Source organism: Hemiscyllium ocellatum, chromosome 45, assembly GCF_020745735.1.
Source record: "Hemiscyllium ocellatum isolate sHemOce1 chromosome 45, sHemOce1.pat.X.cur, whole genome shotgun sequence".
NCBI lineage: Eukaryota > Metazoa > Chordata > Chondrichthyes > Orectolobiformes > Hemiscylliidae > Hemiscyllium > Hemiscyllium ocellatum.
The window spans coordinates 6,164,192-6,191,749 of NC_083445.1; the positions used below are offsets into that span (position 1 = coordinate 6,164,192).

At 46.4% G+C, this 27,558-nt stretch overlaps 1 protein-coding gene across 2 annotated transcripts in view; it reads right to left on the reverse strand.

Annotated features, from left to right (window-relative positions):
- The window catches only part of LOC132835991 (collagen alpha-1(XI) chain-like), a 295,793-nt gene that overhangs the window by 115,900 nt on the left and 152,335 nt on the right, over nucleotides 1–27,558 (reverse strand). For both annotated transcript variants that reach the window (XM_060855171.1, XM_060855170.1), the window contains 7 exons: nucleotides 27,381–27,434; nucleotides 26,646–26,690; nucleotides 26,508–26,561; nucleotides 15,554–15,598; nucleotides 9,552–9,605; nucleotides 6,714–6,758; nucleotides 4,418–4,471 (listed from right to left, as the gene is read on the reverse strand). In XM_060855171.1, coding sequence (XP_060711154.1) covers nucleotides 4,418–4,471; nucleotides 6,714–6,758; nucleotides 9,552–9,605; nucleotides 15,554–15,598; nucleotides 26,508–26,561; nucleotides 26,646–26,690; nucleotides 27,381–27,434 — 351 coding nt within the window. The remainder of the gene's footprint in view (nucleotides 1–4,417; nucleotides 4,472–6,713; nucleotides 6,759–9,551; nucleotides 9,606–15,553; nucleotides 15,599–26,507; nucleotides 26,562–26,645; nucleotides 26,691–27,380; nucleotides 27,435–27,558) is intronic.

Below are 27,558 nucleotides of genomic sequence, written 5' to 3' on the forward strand. Positions count from 1 at the left end.
TGCTCAAAGCATTGCCCAAGGGATTAGTCTTTAGTCTCTGGAGACTCCAGAGGCAGTCTTGGAAGGTTGGCCACGCTCCCAGGAGACCTGGCAAGCAGCCCGTTCCCAGGCCTTTGCGTTAAGAATCGGTGCTGGCTCATAATCTGGAGGAGAAGCTTCTTCAGCACTCTCTCCTTCACACTGATTTCTGTTCCCACATCAGAAAGGTTGCAGCTAATGCTGCCACATTTAGACACACGGGTCCCTTTAACGCATAAAGAGAGCTGGCAGAGAGCAGGCAACATTCTTTGGGATGTGCATTTAAGAGCTTAGGTCTACGGTCATCAATCCCGCTGGCTACCCCTGTCCTCTAGCCATTGCCCGGTTCTCCTTGGAGAGGGGGCATGACAGTGCCCACTGAACCAGACCCCCCCTCAAAATATTTTACCAAGGTAGCCTAGGCCTTTTAGGAATAGATGGGGTCTGGAATATATTATCTCCCTTTCCAACAACAGTTTGGTTTAATTCCTCTTAGCCTCTCCCAATTTCTGTTTTGCTTAACATTACAGTACCCCCCACTGCATGCCCGTCAATTTGGTGGTTGGGATGAGTTAAAAAGAGCTGAGTTTTTCTGTAACATGTGTAGGCTTTTTAACAGGCAAAGGGAGGGTGGAAACTGATGTTTGTCTTAAATTGACAATTTACACTTAGACCTTTCTAAACCTCTGAGAACTTTTGCTGCCGATTACAACATACAGATACAAATGTGTTGGCTATTGTCACTGTTGGTGTTCCAATTGCTCTTTGGATGGACAGAATAAGTTCAACCCAGATATACAGAGTGCACTGAAAAGGAGAGAAAGGAGACCTCTCTGCTATTCATTCACAAGTCTTTCAAAAAGAAAGCAGACTTAGTGAAGTCCCACCTTCCACCAGGCGTGCACATACATCTAATGATTTATAAGGATGTTGCCAGGGTTGGAGAGTTTGAGCTACAGGGAGAGGCTGAATAGGCTGGGGCTGTTTTCCCTGAAGTGTCAGAGCTTGAGAGGTGATCTTATAGAGGCTTAGAAGATAATGAGGGGCATGGACAGGGTAAATAAACAAGGTCTTTTCCCTGGGGTGAGGGAGTCCAGAACTTGAGGGCATAGGTTTAGGGAGGGGAAAGATTTAAAAGGGACATAAGGGGCAACGTTTTTCATGCAGAGGGTGGTACGTGTATGGAATGAGCTGCCAGAGGAAGTGGCAGAGCTGGTACAATTGCAACATTTAAGAGGCATCTGGATGGGTACATGAATAGGAAGGGTTTGGAGGGATATGGGCTAAATGCTGGTAAATGGGACTTGATTAGTTTTGAACATCTTGTCAGCATGGACAAGTCGGTCTGTGTCAATGCTGTACATCCCTCTGACTCTATGACTCCAAGACATACTGCATATGCATAGGGTACACTTTGACTCCTGGAATTTTCAGGTTTTTTCCTATTTCCTTAATTCCCAGTTCTCCCACCCCACCTCACATTACTGATACCATTTCTCAATTCCCCTAGTTATAGCGGAGATGATAACATCACTGGATTAAAAATCCAGGGATCCAGTTTTGTGTTCATGGAGATGGGTTAAAATCCCACAGTTAGACTCAGTGCTACTGCCTAGGAAACTGTCTTTAATTGTGGTAAATGCCCATCTGGCTCACTAATGTCCTTTAGGGAAGGGAAATCTGCCATCCTTACCTGGTCTGGCCTACATGTGACTCCGGAGCCACAGCAATGTGGTTGACTGTTAATTGCCCTCTTTAGTCAAGGGTAGTTAGGAGATGGCAACAAAAGCTGGCTTTGCCAATGATGGCCCAAATCACAAAATAAGAAATAAAATTACAACTGTCCCCCACTCAATCCCCTCAGTCCCCCTTAATCCCCTCATTTTCTGGTGTCCCTCCCCCAATTTTCTCATTTCCTGGTGTCCCTCCCTCAAACTCCGCACTTCCTGGTGTTCCCTCCCTCCATCCCCTCAATTCCTGGTATCCTTCCCTCAATCTCCTCATTCCCCAGTGTCCCTCTCTCAAACTCATTTCCTGTTCCCCCTCCCTCAATCCCCTCATTTCCTGGTGTCTCTCCCCTTAATTCCCCAATAATCCACTGAGGACATAAATAGGTCCAGTTCATTATAACTGCAAATGTGTTGCTGGTCAAAGCACAGCAGGCCAGGCAGCATCTCAGGAATAGAGAATTCGACGTTTCGAGCATAAGCCCTTCATCAGGAAATCCTTTCCTGATGAAGGGCTTATGCTCGAAACGTCGAATTCTCTATTCCTGAGATGCGGCCTGGCCTGCTGTGCTTTGACCAGCAACACATTTGCAGCTGTGATCTCCAGCATCTGCAGACCTCACTTTTTACCAGTTCATTATAAGGAGTACGTGGTGTGGTTCATTTTCACAATTTGGACCCTCGTCTCTGTTGAAGCAAAAAGGATTGCTCCCTTTATGGTGCTGTAATGATTATTTATACCTCCCCTGAGATAAAAAGCACAGACCTCAAAAGCCAAATTCCAACTTCTAAGGCTCAAAACCCAGATCAAAAACAATGTATAAAAAGATTCCTTCAAATGTCTGGTCTCCACAAAAACTCTCAAACCTAATTGTCTTTCACAGCTGCAACAGCACCTCTGTTCAGAAACGTGCTTGTCTGGTTAAACACAGCTGTCGAGCACAATACAGGTGCTACTGCCTCACGTTTTAACTATTGCTCAAAGGGTTGTCTCCATGTGAGATTCCTTCACTTCAATCTACAGCAGGTAATAAGCAGGGGAAATGGGACTCGGACATTTATTCCTCAAGGAATAGACTATAAAAGTAGGGAAGTGTTGTTGTACAGGGCATTAGTAAGAACACATCAGGAGTACTGTTGAAAGTTCTGGTTCTCTTACTTGAGCGGGGATTGAGTTGCATTGGAGGCAGTTGAGACAAGAGTAATTACAGAGATGATAGACTTGCCTCATGAGGAGATGATGCGGAGAAGCTGGTGTTGGACTGGGGTGGACAAAGTTAAAAATCACACAACACCAGGTTATAGTCCAACAGGTTTATTTGGAAGCAATGGCTTTCGAAGCTCCTTCTAGTGCTCCCAAATAAACCTGTTGGGACTACAACCTGGTGTAGTGTGATTTTTAACCTCATGAGGAGAAATTGGGCAGAGTTTAGAAGGACGAGAGGGAACCTAATTGATCTGCGGAAGATGCTGAAAGGGGTTTGACAAAGTGGAGGATGTTTCTTTATGTGGGATAATCTAGAATGAGAGGTCAGAGTTTGAGGATACAGGGGAACAGATTTAAATCAGAGATCAGGAAAAATTAGTTCTCTCAAAGGGTCATGAACCTGTGGAATTCACTTCCCCAGGGTGCAGTGGATGTGGCAATTATTTCTGCTGGGCCTGAAGGCTTTATCTTTATTTGTTGATACCCACATCACTTACGGGATGTGGGTATCAACCCCAGCATTGGTTGCCCGTCCCTAACTGCCCTTGAACTGAGTGGCTTACTCAGCCATTTGAGAGGCAGTTTGGAGTCAACTGGATTGGTGTGGATCTGGAGTCACCCGTGGGCCAGACCAGGTAAGGTTGGCAGATTTACTATCAGAGTGTGGTGGATGCTGGGAGACTGAATAAATCTGAGGGAGGAGATAGATGTTTAATCAGGAATGGGTTGAAGGGTAATGGGGAGCAGGCAGGAAAGGGGGGTTGAGGCTGAGATGAGATCAGCCATAATAGTATTAAATGGTGGAGCAGGCTCAAAGGGCTGAATGGCCTCCTCCTGCTCCTGGTTCTAATATATTCAATTGGTTACTTTCTCACACGGATTCCAGAAGACCCTCTTGTTAACTCCGACAATGAAGGTATAACGATGGCTGTTCGTGAGATAAAAAGAGGCACTAAAGATTGTGACAAGGAGAGACGATAAGACTCATGAACAAGCTGATTTGACATGAAGCCTGCAGTTGGACAATGTTTATCAAGAGGCTCCACAGGAGCAGTGACCAGGTCTTGCTTTATACAGAGTCAAGATAGAGACGGGGCAAATCCAACCACCAGAGACAATTTTAGCAACCAGCACATCTGTATAACCAGAAAGTGTGGAGAGATTCAAACAGTCTGTGGAGAGAGAAGCATTTTCAGTCCAAAGACTGTTCTTACTCTGAAGAAAGGTCCCACCAGGACACAAAGTGTTAACTCTGTTTCTCTCTGCACAGACGCTACCAGACCTGCTGAGTTTCTCCAGCACTTTATGGCTTTATTCCAAGGTTTCCAGCATCTGGCAGACGTTGATTTGAAGGAAAGTCTGTAATCTGAAGAGCGAGTCCCTATAACATCAGGCACAGCCAAACAACAGCCTTGATATAGTGGAAAGGTCAGAGAGTCAACGCCATGCAATGTACATATCTCACCAGAGGGCCATCTGCTCCAATCAGACCAGGTAGACCTTGCTTGCCTGGAGGTCCCTGCAATGTTTGCAAAAACAAAACAAGACGTTATCAGAACGAATTAAACAGTGAGTGCGATGTCAGCTCCTGTATCATACACAGAGAAAACTCAGCCAAATTCCCTCTCCCCTGCCTATAATATCTCTTAGCACTGAACAAAGCTTGAACGTGTGCAGATACTGTGGATCCATGACATATCATTAAGCTAAGCAGTGTAGCATCATAACAGATCATGTTGATGTACAGTCCCCAGCAATCCTACCCGCCCTCTGTTCACTCAACTGCAATTGAAATTGTTGCAACACTGGTGTCTGGAAGGGGCAGAGTTAGAGACGAGCAACGTCTATTCCTATCTAAATTATCGGGACGGGTTTAATGGACTGCAAAATGTGCAACTTAGGATGCGGCGAGAAATCTGAATGCAGATCTGAACGCAAATCCTGGGCGTGCACAAGAAACCCTAAGTGTGCTGGCAATAGCAAAAAGCAAGATGCCACTAACAGCATTCACCAGAAAAATTGAGGAGCACAAAGTTCTATGGGGTGTAGGTAGAGAGGGATATTTCCTATCAGTAGATGGATCAATAAGTAAGGGATGCAGCTTTAAGGTACAAAGTAGGAGGCCTATACAGGGATTTGAGGGAAACTTTTTTTACCCAGAACCCACTGCCTGAAAGGGTGGTGTGGACAGGAACCCTCAAGAGATGTAATAACTATCTAGGTGGGCACCTGAAACACAAGGCTATGAGTTAAGTGACGGAAAATGGGATTATTATAGGTTGGGGCTTGATGACCGGCATACATAGATGGGCCAAAGGGTCTTTTTCCAATGCTGTTCACACTCTATGACTCTATCATCTGGTCTATTAGCATGAGGTACAAATGTTGGCCAGGAAACGCTCCCGTGTGCTTCCTTGTGGAGTACTAGGAGATCTTTTACATTTACCCGAGAAAGCAAACAGGGTTTAAATACTCAGCCAGAGTATTAGCAATGCTATGAATATTTCTGTTTCGAAAACATCTAATGCTTTTTTTAACAAATGGGCAGGCCCAGCGGAAACCCCAAAGTGTCTGTCCCACTGCTGCAAGGTCTCATACTTTGACCTTTCTCTCCTGTCTACTGCTCAGTCCGCCACAATGTCATAGCCTCTCAACGCATGAACACAAATAGCAGCAGGCCATTCAGCCCCTCGAGCCTGCTCTGCCATTCAGTAAGATCCTGGAAAACCTCCGTTTGGGTTTCAAATCCCATCGACTGTTGGAATATTGTGTGCAATTCTGGTCTCTTTCCTTTTGGAAAGATGTTGCAAAACTTGAAAGGGTTCGGAAAAGATTTACAAGGACGTTGCCAGGGTTTGAGCTATAGGGAGAGGCTGAACAGGCTGGGGCTGTTTTCCCTGGAGCATCAGAGGCTGAAGGGTAACCTGATAAGGTTCACAAAATTATGAGGGGCATGGACAGGATAAATAAACAAAGTCTTTTCCCTGGGGTCAGAGAGTTCAGAAATAAAGGGCATAGGTTTAGGGTGAGAGGGGAAAGATATAAAAGAGACCTATGGGGCAACGTTTTCACACAGAGGCTGGTACGTGTATGGAATGAGCTGCCACAGGAAGTGGTGGAGGCTGGTACAGTTGCAACATTTAAAAGGCACTTGGATGGGTATATGAATAGAAAAGGTTTGGAAGGATATGGGCCGTGTGCTGGCGGGTGGGACTAGATTGGGTTAGAATAGCTGGGTCAGCATGGATGGGCTGGACCGAAGGGTCTGTTTCCATGCTGTACATCTCTATGACTGTATGATTCTAGGTAACCCTCGACCCTCCGGCCTAACAAAAAATCTATCCGTGCTCTGAAGAAGAGTCATCTTGACTTGAAACATTAGCATGGTCTCTACCTGACCCGCTGTGATCGCCAGCATTTCTTGTTTTCAGTACAGATTCCAAAGTAGGCTTGGAGGGATATGGGCCAGGTGTAGGCAGGTGGGACTAGATTGGGTTGGGATATCTGGGTCAGCATGGACGGACTGGACCGAAGGGTCTGTTTCCATGCTGTACATCTCTATGACTCTATGGTTCTATCTGCAGTAATTTGCTCCTAAAAAGAATCTATCCATCTTTGTCCTCAAACTATCCAGTGACCCTACCTCCTGAAACACACCATTCCAAAATCACACAACTGTCCAAGAGGCAATAATGCCGTCCTGCAGTTGTCCTCAAGGGACAAGCCTCAATTTTGAAAATGAAGTCAATTTGAGAACTTACCTTCTCCCCGGGAAGTCCAATGGGGCCTTGGGGTCCTGGGAAACCCTGAAAGGAGAAAAGACAACTTTCTTTACAAAGAGATGACACATTTTTGATCTCAGAAAGCCTGTTTTGGTGAAGTGGCTCCAATACCTCCTTAGCGGCCTGAGGAACAGATAAAACCTCTGATAATCTGTCCCTGTGGGTTTCCTCCCACAGTCCAAAGATGTGCAGGTTAGGGTGGATTTGGGAAGCTTAACTGCCCATTGTGTCCAGGGATGCATAGGTTAGGTGGTCACGATTAGATTTGATTCCCTACAGTGTGGAAACAGTCCCTTCGGACCAACCAGTCCACACCTACCCTCTGAAGAGTAACCCACTCTCTGACCAATGCACCTAACACTATGGGCAACTTAGCATGGCCAATTCACCTGACCTGCACATCTTTGGACTGTGGGAGGAAACCGGAGCACCCGGAGGAAACCCACGCAGAATGTGCAAACTCCACACAGACAGTTGCCCGAGGCTGGAATCAAACCTGGGACCCTGATGCTGTGAGGCAGCAGTGCTAACTACTGAGCCACCGTGTGGTATGGAGGAGCTGGGGTGGACAAAGTTAAAAAATCACACAACACCAGGTTTATTTGGAAGCACTAGCAGTCGGAGTGCTGCTCCTTCATAACCACCTGAACAGATGTAACCTCTGATAATCTGCCCCATAGTTAACTCAGAACTCCACTTCCTTGTCACTGGTTGGACCACACTCAGCTGTTGGGGAAGCTTTTTAATTTTAAAAACGCCACCTTGCATTTGATGACTCAATCCTGAATGGTGCTGAAGACCAGGAGACTGAGGAAGGGTCACCGGACTGGAAGCGTTAGCTCAGATTTTTTTTCACAGATGTTGCACAGACCTGCTGAACTGTTCCAGCAGCTTCTGTTTTTGTTTCAAGACCTAGAGTCAGCAGCTTGAGGAACATTGGGAACACAGAACCTGAGAAATACAGCAACAGTGGTGTGATTACCCCTTTAAGAAGCCTCTCTCTCTCTCAATGGATCTGCAATGTAATTTGGTAATTAAAGAGGCATGACTCATTATTATGGAATCACCTAACAGCAAGAATTTAAAATTTAACTAGATTATACTGAGTTTGATGGATGGAAGGGGATGGACTGCCAAGGAGAACAACAGGAGTCTAATTGGATCAGCATATGCTGGAGAAGGCATGTATCGAGTTTATTAAAGATTATGAGATTGCCTAGATCGTGGGACTTGGCAGAATAGTCATTGCCAGTCCTGCAGTCTTACTTTCCAATCATACCCCCAATTTTCAGTAACTGGGCACTACCCAGTCTCACCAAAGTGATTTATATAATACCTTACAGTATGTCACAATAAATACTGCCTAACACAGCAGTAGGGCTGGCATGGTGGCTCAGTCGTTAGCATGCAGGTACAGCAGGTAGTGAAGAAGGCTAATAGCATGCTGGCCTTCATAACAATAGCGATTGAGTATAGAAGCAAAGAGGTGCTTCTGCAGCTGTACAGGGCCCTGGTGAGACCACACCTGGAGTACTGTGTGCAGTTCTGATCACCAAATTTGAGGAAAGACATTCTGGTTATTGAGGGAGTGCAGCATAGGTTCACGAGGTCAATTCCTGGAATGGCGGGATTACCTTACACTGAAAGACTGAAGCGACTGGGCTTGTATACCCTTGAGTTTAGAAGACTGAGAGGGGATCTGATTGAGACATATAAGATTATGAAAGGATTGGACACTCTGGCAGCAGGAAACATGTTTCCGCTGATGGGTGAGTGCCGAAACAGAGGACACAGGTTAAAAATACGGGGTAGACCATTTAGGACAGAGATGAGGAGAAACTTCTTCACCCAGAGAGTGGTGGTTGTGTGGAATGCTCTGCCCCAGAGGGTAGTGGAGGCCCAGTCGGTAGTGGAGGCCCAGTCTCTGGATTCATTTAAGAAAGAGTTGGATAGAGCTCTCAAAGATAGTGGAATCAAGGGTTATGGAGATAGGGCAGGGAGTGGATACTGATTAGGAATGATCAGCCATGATCATATTGAATGGCGGTGCAGACTAGAAGGGCTGAATGGCCTACTCCTACACCTATTGTCTATTGCTGCCTCATAACATCAGGGACCCACGTTCGATTCCACCCTCGGGTGACTGTCTTTGTACTTTCTCCCTGTGTCTGCGTGGGTTTCCTCCCATGGTCCAAAGATGCGCAGGTTAAGGTGGGTTGGCCAAGGGAAATTGCCCATCGTGTTCAGAGATGCCTAGGCCAGGTGGTCATGATGTGGAGGTGCTGGTGTTGGACTGGGGTGTACAAAGTTAAAAATCACACAACTCCAGGTCATAGTCCAACAGGTTTATTTGGAAGCACTAGTTTTCGGAGCGACGCTCCTTCATCTGATCACAACTACCTGAAGAAGGAGTAGTGCTTCCAAATAAACCTGTTGGACTATAACCTGGTGTGGTGTGATTTTTAACTTTAGACTAGGTGGATTAGCCATAGTGTAGGTGACATTACAGTGCGCCAGTGGGATGTTGTTCGCAGGGTCAGTGCAGACTTAGTGGGCCAAATGGCCTCTACCTGCGATGTTGAGATTCTACAATTGAACCCTGACAACCGAACCCACTACTTTATTGAAAGAACAGTCGTTAATAAACAAATTTAACAGAACATTCTCCCTTTCACCCCTTAATTTGATGTAGAACTTCAGAGAGCCAGCAGCATCCAACATGTCATCGAGAATGATGCAAAAATAACTGAAGAGCATTTGATTTTCTCTGGTCAAGAGCCACTTCAATATTTTTATGGTACTTCAGTGCTTTCTCACCTGAGCTCCTGGGTTGCCTTGCTGTCCTGGAGGTCCAGGTTCACCTTGAGGACCCTGAGGGTGGAAGATAGACAGAAGATGAATCTCTAATTATCCGGGCTTCAGCCCTGAGGTGCTCAGCTTGATTACTCACATGGATGTAAGCAGCTGGGTCTGTTCACTGTACAGAAACTCAGGAATGCAGCACACTCCCTGATCTTCTCTGTAACTGAGAGACAAAGTGCAGTTTGTGCGATCGCTTTTTCATTCAGGCTGCTCTCATGGCCCTGAACCTCTGGTCATTATAATAACTCAGGAAGTGACAGGAAAGGAATTTTTTTTATTGGTGAACACCAGAACGGAACCACTGCTCATGCTCTATCTAGGCCTGGGACAGGCAGCTAGAACATAGAAAATTACAGCGCAGTACAGGCCCTTCGGCCCTCGATGTTGCGCCGATCCAAGCCCACCTAACCTACACTAGCCCACTTTCCTCCATATGCCTATCCAATGCCCGTTTAAATGCACATAAAGAGGGAGAGTCCACCACTGTTACTGGCAGAGCATTCCATGAACTCATGACTCGCTGAGTAAAGAAAGATTCATCTCTGCATCGACTTTATCTTTTATTTTTATAAACCTATTTTTGAATCAGCCTGCTCAGCAATGTTCTTACACACCACTAAAACAGGTGGGACTTGAATCTGGGCCTCTCAGTCCAGGAGTAGGGACACTACCACTGCACTCCAAGAGGGGCCTCTGGGTCTGGTTTTTATTCCCCCTCCCTACTTTTCTAATCATCTGGTTCAGGGATGTTATTACACACTTCTGGAGCAATTGGGCTCTGAACCCTGGTATTCCAGTCCAGGGGTAGTGACATTACTACTGCACAAGAGGGCCCGATTAAAGGATCCATGGACTACACTGGTATCCCTTTGCATTTTGTAATCATCCTGCCATTCATACTATTACACTACCTCTGGAACTGGTAGGACCTGAACCCAGGTCTCCTGGCTCAAAGGTAGGGACATTACCACTGCACCATAAGGGGGCTTCGAAAACACCTTTTTTTAGCCTATTTTTCCAATCATCCTATTTAGAGACATTATTACATAATTCTGGAGCAGGTGGGACTTGAAGCTAGGCCTCTCAGTCCAAGGGTAAGGACACTACCACCACACCACAAGAGGGTGCTTTGGGGTCTGCTTTATAAAGGGATCAGGTGATGAGTTCAAGCCGGGTAGGCCATTGCTAGTTACCAAGGGAATTCATTCTCATCGAGCTCCACAGGAGATTAATCAGGATTAATTAAGGTTCCCCATGGGGTTATAGCAGAGTCACCTGTTGTTCCAACTCTCTGATTGACTCCCACACACTGATCTGTCTGTCCTCAATCTTTCTGATGTTGCGATGGTGCTAGGCATTGCCAAGGTTACATCATGCTCATCACTCGCATTTCGTCTGAAAGCAGGTCTACCATTCATTCAATCTCTCCTGCCTACCAACCTCTCCTCACTTGCCTGGTTCTATGTTTCACTAAAACCTGTCACAGCTCTGATTCTTTCCCCAGTTCTGATGAAAGATCATTTACCTGAGATGTCGGGTTGGACTTTAGAATGAAGTCGGCTGCAGGTTTGGAAATGTGTGCCCTAGAAATTCCGTAGTGGTTTCTCAACACATTGATATCTCCTCAGAAACGGTCCCCCGAAACAGTTCCTGGCAAACGACAGCCATCTGACAATCAAGGTGACCGATCCCGAAGTGCAAACTTATTTTGAGGTGAGGGGGTAATTTTGTCAGAGCTGCAGAAGTCCCATGGTACATCAACGCTGGTGCCAGGGGGGTGTGATAGTTACACAGTGAGAGGTCCTTCACTGACCTATCAGCCAATCAGTGAATGAGTAAAGTGGATTTCATTGCGTTGTCGTAGACTTGTCTTACTGAAGTCTAAGCCCTCACTGACAGGTGCCCAATGGAGATGCTGAGTCAGTCTGAACTCTCTACCTTGGCAGAAAATCTGTGCTTTGGAGGTGGGTGTAAGGCACAATGGAGGTGGTGTGAGTTGAATTGGAGGTGCAGTATATTGCAGTGGAGGTGGGTGTGAGGTGCATTGGAGGTGGGTGTGAGTTGAAATGGAAGAAGGGTATATTGCATTGGGGGTGGGTGTGAGGTGGGTGTGAGGTGCATTGGAGGTGGGTGTGAGGTGCATTGGGGGTGGGTGTGAGGTGCATTGGGGGTGGGTGTGAGGTGCATTGGGGGTGGGTGTGAGGTGCATTGGGGGTGGGTGTATTTGAAGCTCTGTCTGAAAAGCACTGTCTGAAGGTCGGGGCACCCCTCTCAGGATACCAGTTAATATTATTCCACAGGAGACACCTCTAACAGAGAGTATCTGGTCTATCTAATTCTCTGTGATTACTGGGATCTTGCTGTGCGAACACCCATCGCCAAGTCTGCATGTATAACAGCTTGCTGCAGCTCCTCATGCCCTGTGAATGACCTTGAGGCTTTGTTGGGACTTGAAAAGCAGTTTGTGGATAGCTTATACCCAAATCCATGGAGAACTGAACGATCTGTTGACACATTTAAGGCTGAGTCAATCTCCCTTCAGAACTGCTGTGCCTTCAGGAATTCATCGTAATTTTTAGTCAATTTAAACCTGCCCTTAAAGCATCTACTGCTCACCAGTATTTCAAAAGCACGGTTATTACCTTGGAGAAGTAAACTTTTACTGCTCAATGCAACTATGTAACTGGGAGGGGAGGAGAGTGCGAGAGCATACTTTTCATAGCCTGTTCACTTTACCGGAGTTTGTCTTCATATGCAATGGTACAACCACAATGTAAAATGCATGCTCTTAATAAAAAAGAGCAATCAGTACTGGACTGGAAACACAACAGGAGCTGTCAGTTTAGCCAGACCAAGGACTCAAGGGCGATTAGGGACGGGCAATAAACGCTGACACAGCCAGCAATGCCCACGTCCCAAAATAATATCCTGACTTGGAAATATATCGCCGCCCCTTCAGTGTCGCTACGTCCAAATCCTAAGGGCATTGTGGGTCAACCCACAGCAGGTGGGCTGCAGCGGTTCAAGATGTGGAGGTGCCAGTGTGGGGTGGACAAAGTTAGAAATCACACAACACCAGGTTAAAGTCCAACAGGTTTATTTGGAAGCATTAGCTTTCAGAGCACTGCTCCTTTGCTATATCTTTTACTACAGATTCTGTGCCCTACGATGCTGCCCCACTAGCTACCCGATGAAGGGGAAGCACACTGTGCCTTCCAAATAAACCTGCTGGACTGTAATCTCATGTTGTGAGATTTTTAACGCAGTTCAAGTAGTCAGCTCACCACTCCCTTCTCAAGGCAAAAGAGAGGACTGCAGATGCTGGAAACCAGAGTTTATTCCTGATGAAGGGCTTTTGCCCGAAACGTTGCTTTTCCAGCTCGGATGCTGCCTGACCTGCTGTGCTTTTCCAGCACCACTCTGATCTAAACACCACCTTCATAAGGGCAGCTTGGGCGATATATTTTGAACAGAACAACATTTTTTGATTGCCGTCATAACTATTCCCATAATTTTTGCTGTTTTAGTGTCAGTGTGGAGCCCAGGGAAACATTGTCATGTTTTGTTGTTAATCTGATCCGCTGTCGAAGAAGTTTAAGAATTCCAAGATCGATAGTGAGAGGATGGTGGTTCAATAACAACTAGCCTCCGCCAGAGAAGCCATTGGGGTCAAAAAGTTAATTGGCAAAGACATCCATTAGTCTCCAACCGATGGGTTTAAAACGCATTGAGTCTCTTCCCCGTCTCACCAACAGGTCCTTGTAAATCAAACTTGATCTGTACAGAGCTGAACTTCTTGTCCTCAATTGAAGCACTTTCAATGAAAGTCTTCACATTAGAAATGATGGATTTGTAAAACGGTGGAGCACGTTGAGCTCTGTGGTTGGCTTGCCTATATCCTGTGGAACTGTATTCATTCATCCAATGGGATGGGGCTTGGTACAATTCAGGATCAGCCTCAGGAATCAGATCAGATGGTGCAATGGGCTCCCTTGTCCCAGAGGAACAGCAATGGGGAAGACCAATGTCTCACTTTGTCCTTCAGTCGCACCTGGCAACACAGAGGACTCTGAAGAAGAGTCTTACTGGATGTTAACTCTCTCTCTCTCTCTCTCTCTCTTTCTTTCTTTCTCTCTCTCTCTCTCTCTCTCTCTCTCTCTCTCTCTCTCTCTCTCTCTCTCTTTCTCTTTCTCTCTCTCTCTCTCTCTCTCTCTCTTTCTCTTTCTCTCTCTCTCTCTCTCTCTCTTTCTCTTTCTCTTTCTTTCTCTCTCTCTCTCTCTCTCTTTCTCTCTCTCTCTCTCTCTCTCTCTTTCTTTCTCTCTCTCTCTCTCTCTCTCTCTCTCTCTCTCTGTCTCCCTCTATCCACAGATGCTGCCAGACCTGCTGGACATTCTCTGTTTTTTTTTCAGATTTCCAGCACCTGCAGTATTTTGCCTTTACTCCTGTACGCTTCTGATTGTCCCTGGGAGCAGGCTTTGTCAGAGAAACTGGTTTTGGGTCATCCATTTGTTCTGTACCTCCAAGGGAAGGGAGGTGGGAGGGGAAAGGTGCTTTCTGGTGAAACGGGCTGAAAGTTGGAGAGTGAAGTGGGCAGTCAGTGCTTCCTCTAAGTGTTGTTCAGCATGGAGAAGGAACCAAAGGAGGACGGTACATGGTAACCAGTAAGACATTTCCTTACCCATGTTTAACCTGAAGCCATGAGACTTCATGGGATCCAGAGTCAATGCTGAATCCCAGAATGGATTGCCAGAGGAAGTGGCGGGTGCAGGTACAATGACAGCATTTGGACAGGTGCATGAATATTAAGGTTTACAGGGATCCCAGGCAAAGGGGACGAGTTTACCGCAAGACACTTGCTGGATAACTCTATAACTGCAATTTCTCCACTCTGTGGTTAAAGGGTTTCTCCAGTATTCTCCATTGGTCTTCCAATCCCTCGCCTCCTCATCACCGTAACCTTTCACAAATGTACAATCCTCCGATGTTTCAGCTCACAACTCATTCTGGCCTCTCATGCAATCCTGAGTCTCATTATCCTTGCCAACAGTTGCCATGCTTTCAGCTGCCTGGATGCAGGAAATCTCTCCCCAGATTACCAAACCCCTGGACCAAACCTCTGGTTAGTTTTCCTGATGGTTGATGACATGACTCAGCGTTGAGTTCAGCTTGAACTGATGCTATGAAGTACCTTGCAATGTCTCTCAGTATTAATAGGTGCTATGTGAATGCAATGAATGTTGTTATACTTATGAGTGAGTATCAAAATCAATGAATCTCATATTGATCTTCACTATGAAGGGATCACCTTTTTCCACCTCGCCCATATTGAACTCTTTTTAAAGATCTCAAATTCAAGTCACTTTCAGCTTGCTTGAAATTAGAGGGAACTTGTGATTGTTGTTTTATTGGCATTGTGGTGCAGGGGCTCCTCATCAGCCAGGCCAAAGCAGCCCACTTGATTGGCACCACATCCACAAACATCCACTCCCTGCAGCATCGACGCTCAGTGACAGCGGTGTTCACTATCTACATGATGCACTGCTGAAATTCACCAAAGATCCTCAGACAGCTCCTTCCAAACCCCACAATCACTTCCATCTGGAAGAACAAGGGCAGCAGATACATGGGAACACCACCACCTTCAAGTTCCCCATCAAGCCACTCACCACCATGACTTGGAAATATATCGCTATTCCTTCAGTTTCACTGGGTCAAGATCCTGGAAATGCCCACTTCAGGGCATTGTGGGTCTACCCACAGCACATGGACTGCAGCGGTTCAAGAAGGCAGCTCACCCCCACCTTCTCAGGGGGCAAACAGGGACAGGCAATAAATGTTGACCCAACCAGCAATGTCAGCATGAATGACTTAGTTTTTTAAAAATTCTTCCTACTCCTGGAAACAAAGTGAATGTAGACAAAATGTAAATCCAAGTCACATTTAAAATGACCCCTTACCAAGTTTCCTTTCTGACCTCGATGACCATCAGCACCTGTTATTCCCTGAAACAACAGAAAAAGAAATTCATGCATCTCTTACTCTCCAACGATGAACAAAATGTTTGCATTGTTTGGTGCAGACAAATCTACTATTCAATGATGATTAGAGGAAGAACAAACTTTTGCATGACTTTATAGATTACTTGTTCCCAACAGTGTGCTGGTTATGGTTACTTCTTTGAAAGGCTTAACCATTGGGACTGAGTTCCACCATTTGGCCAATATCCTGTGTCAGGACCTGTCGAATATTCTGTGAGTTGTTGCCTAAATGTCAGAGACTGCTGAGGTCAGATCCGAAACATCAATTTTTATTTCCAAACATTATTAACCGTCACAGCATTCAACAGGGACCTTTATGTGCCCCTTGGCTGGAACAGGACCCAATTCTGATTGGCCCACTGCTTTTCATCATTTATATATAGGATGTGAATATAGGAGGTATAGTTAGTAAGTTTGCAGATGATACCAAAATTGGTAGTGTAGTGGACAGTGAAGAAGGTTATCTCACATGCTCAGATGGGCCAACGGGCTGAGGAGTGGCAGATGGAGTTTAATTTAGGTAAATGTAAGGTGCTGCATTTTGGAAAAGCAAATCAGAGCAGGACTTATCCACTTAATGGTAAGGTCCTAGGGAGTGTTGCTGAATAAAGAGACTTTGGAGTGCAGATTCATAGTTCCTTGAAAGTGGAGTCAGAGGTGAAGAAGATGTTTGGTATGCTTTCCTTTATTGGTGAATGCATTGAGTGGAGGAGCTGGGAGGTCTTGTTGCAGCTGTACAGGACGTTGGTTCGGCCACTTTTGGAATACTGCCTGCAATTCGGGTCTCCTTCCTATTGGAAAGATGTTGCGGAACTTGAAAGGGTTGAGAAAAGATTCACAAGGTTGTTGCCAGGGTTGGAGGATTTGAGCTGTAGGGAGAGGCTGTTTTCCCTGGAGTGTCGGAGGCAGAGGGATGACCTTATAGAGGTTTATGAAATCAGGAAGGGCATGGATAGGATAAATAGACAAAGTCTTTTCCCTGCAGTGGGGGAGTCCAGAACTAGAGGATGTAGGTTTAGGATGAGAGGGGAAAGGTATAAAAGGGATCTAAGGAACAACTTTTTCACGCAGAGGATGGTACATGTATGGATTGAGCTGCCAGAGGAAGTGGTGGAGGCTGGTACAATTACAACTTTAAAAGACATCTGGATGGGCATTTGGATAGGAAGGGTTTAGAGGGATATGGACCAAGTGCTGGCAAATGGGACTAGATAGGGTTGGGATATCTGGTCGGCATGGACGGGTTGGACCGAAAGGTGTGTTTCCGTGCTGTACATCTCCATGACTCTATATGATGCTGCATCACTCCCTGTGGTGTTTCCAATCTTGTAGCCCACTAGTGGTCCTAGTTTGAGGCTCAAACATTGCCGTGACCCCTCAGTGAGAGACAGAGTTGGGGAAAGAGAGCTGTCAGGGTGGGGACTGGAGACTGCAAGAAGAGAGAAACAGGGGAGAGGGAGTTTTAGGATGTACAGGGGGAGAGAAGGCGAAACATGGAGAGTAGAGTCTAGGGTGTAAAGGGGAAGAGAGTTATCATAGAATCCCTACAGTGCAGAAGTAGACCATCTGGCCCATTGAGTCTAAACCAACCCTCTGAACTGCATTCCACCCAAGGCATCACAAGTGTACATCTGAATACTTACGTCTCCAATGTGATGAGGGCTTCTGCCTCTCCCTCCATTACAAGCAGTGAGTTCCTGATTCTCACCACCCTCTGGGTGAAAACGTCTTCCCCTCATATCTCCTCTAAACCATTTCCCTTTATCTTCAATCTATGCCCCCGGTCATTGATCCCTCCATCAAGAGGAAGTTTTCCTTCTTGTCTACCCTCAGAGTTTTGTACATTTCAATCACATGCTCCCTCTATCTCATCTGCTTTAAGGAATCATCCTCAATCAGTGTGGAGGAACAGCAGGATCTTGGGGTCCATATCCATAGATCCCTCAAAACTGACACCCAAGTTGATAGGGTTATTAAGAAGGCATATGGTTTGTTGGCTTTCATTAGCTGGGGGATTGATTTTAAGAGCCTTGAGGTGAGGCTGCAGTTCTATAGAGCCCTGGTAGACCACAGTTGCTATATTGTGTTCAGTTCCTGATGAAGGGCATATGCCTGGAATGTTGATTCTCCTGCTCCTCGGATGCTGCCTGACCGGCTGTGCTTTTCCAGCACCACACTCTCGGTTCAGTTCTGGTCATCTCATAACAGGAAGGATGTGGAAGCTTTAGAGAGGGTGCAGAGGAGGTTTACCAGAATGCTGCCTGGACTGGAGGGCATGTCTTAGGTTGAGGGAGCTAGGGCTTTTCTCATTGGAGTGAAGTGGGATGAGACGTGACTTGCTAGAGGTGTACAAAGTGATGACATGCATAGAGAGAGTGAATAGTCAGAGGGTTTTTCCCAGGGCAGAAATGGCTATCGCGAAGGGTATAAGTTTAAGGTGATTGGAGGAAGGCTTTGGGGAGATGTCGGTTCTTTACACAGAGAGTGGTGGATCTGTGGAATGCACTTCCAGCAGTGTTAGTAGGGCCAGATACATCAGGGACGTTTGGACAGGCACATAGATGAGGGTATGTAGGTTAGACTGATCTTAGAGTAGGATAAAAGGTCAGCACAACATGAAGGGCCAAAGGGCCTGTACCATTGTGTACTGTTCTATGTTCTATGTTTACTCTTTTGGGATATGGTGACGTCATGGTAACATCACTGGAGCAGTCATCCAGAAGCCCAGCCAACACTCCAGGCTCTGGGGTTCAAATCCCAACGTGGGCAAACAATAGACCAGAATACGTTTGGTCACAGTCATCAGAACAACTATCAATTCATGGTGAAAACTGATCTGGTTCACTAACGTCTTTCCAGGAGGGAAAACTGTGCTTCTTACCCTGCATGTCACTCCAGATCCACAGCGATGCCCTAACTGCCCTCTAAGTGGCTTGCTAAACTATTTCAGCCTAACTTCATAATTCCAGATTCATGACATGGATTTAAATACCACCAACAGATGTAGTGGAAATTGAAAATATATTTCCAAAGTAACAAACAAAAACAGGAAGTGCTGGAGCAACTCAACAGTATCAATGGAGAGAGGAATAGAATGACACATTTTAATTCCCGTATGAATGTTCCTCAGGTCTGCTCCAGCTTCTCCAGCACTTCCTGGTGTTATTTCAAACTGAAACATCCACAAAACATTAGTCTAGGCCTATGGACTACTGAACCAGTGAGGTGTACACAACACCACCATTTCCCATCGTGTCAAATGAGACAAATGGTTTTTGTGAGGAAATGTGATGAGTTCTTTATTTTGCATCATTATTTAATTTATATAAAGTTACATTTACTTCAGTGAATTCGATCGGAATAATTGATGGGGCGCCAATGGCCGAGATGATAGAAAGATCCAGTTCAAGTTATTGTAAGGATGGAAGCATGTAATTGTAGTTCAGAGAAGGTCAACTGGATTAGTTCCAGAGATGAGGGGCTTGTCTTACAGAGAGAAACTGAGTAGTTTAGGCCTGATCTCACTGGAGTTCAACAGAATGAAAGGAGATTTAATTGAGGTACGCAAGATGCTAAAGGGGATTGACAAAGTTAACATGGAGCAGATGTTTCCCCTTGGGGGGTAATCTGGAATGAGAGGTCACGGTTTTAGGTTAAGGGGCAGCAGATTTAAAACAGAAACGAGGAGAAATTACTTCTCTCGAAGGGTGATGGAGTCACTCCCCCAGGGTGCGCTCGATGCTGGGGCAGGGAGCAAATTTAAGGAGGGGATTGACAGATTTTTAATGACTAAAGGGTTGAAGCGTTACGGGGAGTGGGCAGGGAAAGTGTAGGCCGAGATGAGATCAGCCATGATGGTATTACGTGAGTGGGGCTGCAGGCTCGGGGGCGGGGCTGAATGGCCTACTCCTGCTCTTTGTTATTAGCTTCTTAAACAACATCCCCTTGATTTCAGCTATTGCAGTAACACGAGATTGTGGAGTGTGGGAGTTCCATCTGATGAGGGATCTGCTGACATAGGCACTACACAACATTGGACATCTGGAAATGGTGCCAATCAGATTTAGGAAAGGGGAAGGATTTACTTTGATGAGCTGCTCAAAAGGCCATGCGGGTGAACAGCTGAAGGAGAGTGTAGAAACTTCCCATGCCATTGACTAATTATTAGTGGGTGAAGTATAACAATTGAGCTGCCATTAGCTTTGGCTCAGGAACTGGAGTCCACAGTTACGGAGATTTCTTTGTGAGTACAGTACAGTTGACTTTGCAATTGATTCTAAACACGGCCCAAGCATGGACTCTCTCTCACGGGCCATAACGTTCACAGTGCAGACTTAATTGCAATGTACTTGACCCCAAGGATATAATGGTTATCCGATTATCCAATTTGTAATGCTCTGAGAGAAAATGGCAGAGATTTCAAACTTTTTATGTGGAAATAAAGATATCTGTTACGCACTTTAATAAAGATGGGATTGCTGAGTGAAAGCAACGTGCCAGAAAAGCTTATGAAGCAGGACTTCAATTTGTTGCATAATAAAGTTCAACTTCAAAGGCTCACTAGGTTGGAGTTTTGTTTGGTTCAGTGATAATATTTTTATTTCATTCATGGGATGTGGGTGCCACAGGCCAGGCCAGTATTTATTACTCATCCCTAATTGCCCAGAGGGCAGTTCGGTGTCAACCATATAGGGATGCCGGTGGGCACAGATTTAATATCGGGGCAGGAGGTTTCGAGGGGAATGTGAGGAAACACTCTTTCACTCAGAAGGCGTAGGGGATATACAACTCACTGCCTATAAGGGTGGGAGAGGCACAAGCCCCTCATAATATTTACCAAGTGTTTAAATGTGCACTTGCAATATCGAGAGTAAGTCGTGGAAAGTGGGATGCAAATAGTTAGGTTTTAACTGCTGTAGTACTCGATGGGCCAAAAGGTCTTTTTTTCTGCGCTAGAGGCCTCTATGACTCTTTGATCTGTTGCTATAGGTCTGGAGTCACGTGTCAACCAGACCAGGTAAGGATGGCAGATCCTTTTCCCGAAAGAGGTATGAGTGAACCAAAACGGGGACTTCCTGACAATGGGCATGGCCATTGTTAGGGATCTTAATCCCAGATTTGTCACTGAGTTGAAATTCCACCACCTGCCGTAACCCGGATCTGAAGCCGGTGTCCCGAGAACGTGACCTGGAGTCTGGTGTTAACAACAAATGGTCAAGTTCAGTTTCGCAGATTGGTAACCATCACCGAACTACCACTGGATGCACCAGTGGGACACAGAAGACAGAAACAGTTCCAATCTTGTCAAAAACCAGTCCTGGGGCCATCTGGAGTTGCAGACCAGTGCTGATCACCTCCAGATTGTGCCTCTTATCCCGTTTCGACTTTAAGTAAACATTGGCACTTCCTGGGGTAACCAGAGGTCCCCGTTGTCAAGACAGCTAGTGTCCATACCTTTGGAACGCAGGATTCTGCTGTGGCCAATCGGGTTGACAGGTATACTGGCTCCAAGGGAGAATATTTCTCATGGGTCAAGTGGGGACAGGGGTATGCCCTGCATCAGTGCCTAGAGCTGAATTATCACTTAGGTACAGGGTGGGATAAATGATAAACGTCAGACTGGTGCAGTCAGAACGAACTCTTTTGAGGCTGGGACTTGGGACCGCAGTTGGGTAGTTTACAGTCAATTCGAACAGTATGGTGGCTCAGTGGTTAGCACTGCTGCATCACAGCACTAGGGACCCAGTTTGATTCCAGCCTTAGGCGACTGTATGTGTGGAGTTTGCATGTTCTCCCTGTGTCTGCGTGGGTTTCCTCCGGGAGCTCCGGTTTCCTCCCACAGTCCAAAGAAGTCAGGTGAATTGGCCATGGGAAATTGCCTGCAGTGTCAGGTGAAGGGGTAAATATAGGGGAATGGGTCAGGGTGGGTTGCTTTTCGGAGGGTCGGTGTGGACTTGTTGGGCCGAAGGGTCTGTTTCCACACTGTAAGTAATCTAATCTCTAAATTGCCCCAGAGTGTTCAGGGATGTGCAGGTTAGGGACATTAGGAGTAATAAGGTAGGGAAATTGGTCTGGGTGGGACTCTCTTTGGAAGGTTAGTGTGGGATTGTTGGGCCAAATGGCCTGTTTCCATGCTGTGAGGATTCTATGCAGAGGGGCAAATGAGAGATAAGGTCATGTTGCACCGAAGGCAGGGTGATAAATAGGCCTGATAGTAAAAATAATTGCAGAATGGTTGAACACTTTAAATAATTCACTGGGAAAGTGGGGCATTTCCTGAAGTCCTGCTTGACAAGGTCAGCTGGTTATCAGTCGATGCAAAACTGTGCAGACTAGAGGCATAATACTGTGTTAGATTACAGATCGATACTAATAAATATGTTACGGGGCTGTCTCAGACTAGACTGTTAAATAAAAGAACCCACTAATTAATCATTCTTGGATATACGTGCACACAGTCTTCAAAACAAAATAAAACCTTTCATTCGAAAATGGGTCTTTCACATGAACAGATTTTTAGTGTATAACCGATTCCTGCTGAGATTCATTGGTTAAAGTTGAAGGAAACACATCAATAGTCAGAGTTACAGCATTAACTATGATCCCAGAGCAGCATGATGGGACTGGGTGAGAGGGATGAGTGGGATTTAGGATGAACTGACGTTCCTAGAGGATGGAAAGCTAGCCAGTGGAATATCAGCACTGTCGATCCGAGAGACCAACGGGCTGGGGTTTCAGCCAGTACCCCGGTGCTGTGTCAGAGAGGCGGAGATGAGCAACGTTAGGTGGGTGGAAGGAGGGCAGCAATGTTGATGGAGAGGATTCTTTGTTGTTGTTTCAATAAAATGTCGCGAGCAAGGTCAACATTTAGTGCCCATCCCCAGTTGCCCCTCAGCGAGTGTGTCCTTTCAGTGGGCAGTGAAGAGTCCTTGGGTCTGGAGTCACATACAAAGGGAAGGAGGGGCAAACATAAAGGGGATAGCAAAGGTCCTTTCCCAAAGGTGGGGAAGTTCAAAACGAGGAGGTAGATTTTTAAAATGGAAGGAGAAAGATTTAAAAAAAAACATGAGGGGCAACCTTTTTATACAGAGAATGGAATGAACATCCAGAGAAAATGGAGGATGTGGGGACAGTTACAACATTTAAAAGATATTTGGATAAGTATATGAATAGGAAAGGATTGGAGGGATATGGGCCAGGAGCAGTCAGGAGGGATTAGTTTAGTTTGGGAACATGGTCAGCAGGGACTGGTTAGACTGAAGGGTCTGTTTCCGTTCTCTAAGACTCTATGACAGATTTCCTTTCCTGATGAACATGAGAATCAGATGGAGTTTTACAACCATCTGGTAGCATCATGATCATCATTACGGAGAAGATTACAGATTTATTAATCAGGTTTAAATTGCAACCTGTGCCCTGGATTTGATCTTATGCTCCTGGATTCATAATCACCACCACATTACTATTTTCCATTCTTCAGGAAACTTAAGTGAAGTTCAAATTGGATACTGAGACTCCTGGATCAAGCTGCCCATCCTCGGATACCCTGTCTGTAATGTGCAGTCAGAGCTTTATGAAAACTGACGAAAGTTCGGGCTCCTTTACTTGGACAGTATGAATGATCCAGTTCGGTAGGTCAATGTGAGATACTGGGACTCCACAGAATGTGAATGGGGGGGGAAGGGGATCAGTTTGTGGATGAGGAATGCTGTAGTTGTGGTGACCGTGGAGAGAAGAGACTTATATCACTTGACCCAGCTGATGGGATGCATTGTCGCAGCAAAAAAAGCAGGAGATAAATCAACCCGGCAGAATTCCCCAAAACAGGAAGAAGGGAGCGCAGCTTTCTTTTATTGGGACTCTGTGGGTTGGCACAGAGCTCTGGAACATGCTTGACTTATTAATGGGGATGAGTCACTGTTGACCCTGAACTACTGAGACCACTGTGCAGCTGTACAGTAAAAGTAGGAATTGGCTCCACGTCAAGGCTCCACGCTTAATCCGAAGAATGGATGGTTACCAGAGACACATGTGTGTGTGTGTGTGTGTCTGTCTGTGTGTGTGTGTCTGTCTGTGTGTGTGTGTGTCTGTCTGTGTGTGTGTCTGTCTGTCTGTCTGTCTGTGTGTCTGTGTCTGTGTGTGTGTATCTGTGTGTTGTGTGTGTGTGTATCTGTGTGTTGTGTGTGTGTGTGTGTGTGTGTGTCTGTGTCTGGGTGTGTGTATCTGTGTGTGTGAGTGTGTGTGTTGTGTGTGTGTGTGTGTCTGTGTGTGTCTGTGTGTGTGCATGTGTGTCTGTGTAGCCGCGACTTTGGCCTTGAATTGGAAAGGAATTCACAGCTGAATTACTCCGACCGTCCATGACAGTGAGCGATTGGGTTCGATGCACAATACATAGTCAAGACAGTCAACAACAAATCAGCTCATACTTTGGTCAGACATTGAGAGTTGTTAAAGTTCCCTAGAATGCTATACATGCCCATGTAGACTGCATGGGTCGATTCCTCATCAAGCGGAAGTATTGAGGCACCAACATATAGCAGGAAGACACAAGGAGAATATTTCTACTCTTCGTATTTTTTTGATTTGCCCATCTCCTAACATCTGGGAAATAAATATGTACCCACAGGGAGGCTGCTCCCTCCTCAGAGCAGACTAGGCCAAGAGGGGGGGGGTTGATGGAATAGTAATGGGAAACTATTATAATGGCTGAACTGTGACTAACCAGAGTGTGAGGTCATAACAAAACATGCAACTCAATGAAAACTCAATGAATTAAGTGGTTCAGATTGATTTTTTTTGTGGTTTGTACGTTTTGCTGATGTGACCCCCTCCCCCTCCCCCTGCCCCTGATTCAATTCCCATCCTTAATTGCCCTTTGTTAAGACATCGGTAAGAAATTTGCGACATGCAGTCTGATTGGGTGACAGAGTCAGTAGGAATTTTCAAAAGGGAATTCCATAAATTCACCGGAGAGGAAGAAAAAGTGCCGGGATGTGGCAAGGGTTTGGGGATTAACTGGATTGCTCTGTGAAAGATTACTCTGTGCACACTGGCTCAGTGGTTAGCACTGCGGCCTCACTGTGTCAGGGACCCGGGTTCGATTCCAGCCTTGGGTGACTGTCTGTGTGCAGTTGGCACATTCCCCCCTGTGTCTGCGTGGGTTTCCCCCCACAGTCCAAAGACTGGGTTACAGGATGGGGATGCTGTTCAGAGGTTTGGTGTGGCCTTGATGGGCTGGATGGCCTGCTTCACCACTGTGATGATTCTGTGAATGAGCCAGCACAGACTCAAGGTGCTGAACAGCCTCCTGCAATGTAGTACCATCCACTCTTTGCCCAAGTGCAACTTGGACATATCTCCTTGTGAATGGCACATTTTGATGTGGACTATCCCTAGGCTTCATTAAGACTTTCTGTACATCAGTCTAGCATAGAGAGAGGCAGGGAACTAGAATTCTGAACCAGAGCTCGGAAACTACATTTTGTTGTCAGGTGTCGGGGAGGGACGTTTGCCCTCCATTGAGTGCTGTCTTCTTCTGACATTAAAGCTGTGATCAAAGACCATCTGCAGAGGTGACAGGACTGGGCTCTCTATCTCATTGAAAAACCACAGAGTTCTTAAAGGACTTCAACGGACTGGATGTACAAAGGATGATTGTCACTCTTGGGGTTGGAGAACCAAGGTGGGGGCACGATCTCAGAATAAGGGGCAGGTCATTTAAGAATGACATGAGGAGGAATTGCTCCCTCAGTGGGAAAGGATTCTCAGTCACTGAGGGAAGAGACTGATACCTTTCTTAATACTAAGATGTGAAATGGTGATGGATGCATACGTGATACTTGCCTTTATTAGCTAAGGCAGAGAGATTAAGGGCAAGGAGGTGATTCTGGAACTGTATAAGATGTTGGTTGGACCACAGGTGGAGTATAGTGTGTAGGAGGGTGCAGAGGAGATTTAATCATTGAATCCCTACAGTGTGGGAACTGGCCCTTTAGCCCAAACCAACCCTCCAAAGAGTATCTCACACAGCGACCCCTACTACTCTACATTTAACCCTGCCTAATGCACCTAACCTACACATCCCTGAACACTGTGGACAATTTAGCATGACCGAATTGACCTGACCTGCACATCTTTGGATTGTGAGAAGAAACTGGAACACCCAGAGGGAACCCACGCAGACACGGGGAGAATGTGCAAACTCCACACAGGCAGTTGCCTGAGGCAGGAATTGAACCCGGGTCTCTGGCGCTGTGAGGCAGCAGTGCTAACCACTGCCTGGGTTGGAAGATTTCAGTGATGCAGAGAGATTGGACAGACTGGGGTTATTTTCCTTACAGCAGAGGAGACTGAGCCGGGGGGCAGAGGATAGGGATATTTAAAATGATGAGGAGCATAGAAAGGAAGAAAAAAATCCTCTTGGGAAGGTCCTGGGGGACAGCAAGCATCGATTTAATGTAAGATGCAGAAGGTTTGGGGGGGGGGGGGATATGAGGAAGGGTGGTAGGAATCTGGAACTCACTGCCTGTATGAGTGGAAGAGGCAGAACTATTTTAATGTGCACTTGTAATAGCAAAGCACACTGGACTATGGGCCAGGTGCTGGGCGATGGGATTAGAATGTTGAGGTAGTTGGTTTTGATCAACATTGTCTCGATGGGCCAAAGGGCCTTTCTCCGTGCTGTGAAGCTCTTTGACTCTGTGAAGGAAGATGGAGGTGGTTGAGGTAGTGGGTTGGAAGTGAGGGGCCGAATGGCCTGCCGCCCGCAGGAGACCGCACGGAACTCAGTTCCCGAGGAGACTTCGAGGATTCCCCGCCAGCAGTAATGGGTTTGGAACTATAGCGAGCACATGCAAGCGATCGGAAGGTCTACCTGCTGTCCGGGCATGCCAACGTGTCCCCTCGGGCCTGGTAGTCCTCGTGGTCCCTGAGGGAAGGAGGTAAACACATCATTAATGTCAACGTTGACCATGTACGAAACAGCAAGACAACCTCAAAGAGCTTTACTGACCGGTTCACCAGGTAAGCCTCTCGGTCCCACTGATCCGTCGCCTCCCTGGAAGATCAAGAAGGAGAGGGAAGCAATCAGTAACAAATCCAGGTCCCTTTGCCAGTTCCTCAGTGTGGCTCCATTTATGTCAAAGAGTGTGGCGCTGGAAAAACACGGCTGGTCGGGCAGCATCTGAGGAGCAGGAGAGTTGACGTTTCGAGCATACATTCCTGATGAAGAGCTTATGCCCCGAAACGTTGACTCTCTTGCTCCTCAGATGCTGCCTGCCCTGCTGTGCTTTTCCAGCACCACACTCTTCGACTCTGATCTCCAGCGTCTGCAGTCCTCCATTTCTCATTGGCTCCCTTTATATTTACTAAGCAGACGCGGACCTTTGAAGAATCCAGGCTGGAAGAGACAGAACAGGGGAGGACATAGTGCACAACCTTCCTCAAGTCCCAGGGCTCCCCGGCAACATGCGATCTGTTAAAGGAGCCCCCAGACAGGACATTTCCAATCGCCAGCTGACAGACTGGTAATCACCTCCTCACTGGAGTCTGAGTCCCATTAAATGGAAGCAGCAACGGAGAGATCGCGGAACACAGGATGTTAAACAAAATCACACGTTGCGCACATTCACTGACGAACACGGGGAACAGGAGTATGCCATTCGGCTCCTCGAGCCTGTTCCATCACTCAGCTGGGCACACGGCTGTGTAGTTCATGAGAACGCCTGTGACTTTGCGTGGCACCTACCCGTACTCCATTCTCTCCAGTTGGGCCGAGTGGTCCCTTTGGACCGAAGTTCCCCTGAAAGAAAGACAGGGTGTTAATACAGCAACATGACACGGTGCCTATGGTCTGTCATACCCAGGTGTTCCCGCCTCAACAGAGTCACGCTCACACATTGGCGCCAACTCAATCCGAGAAATGC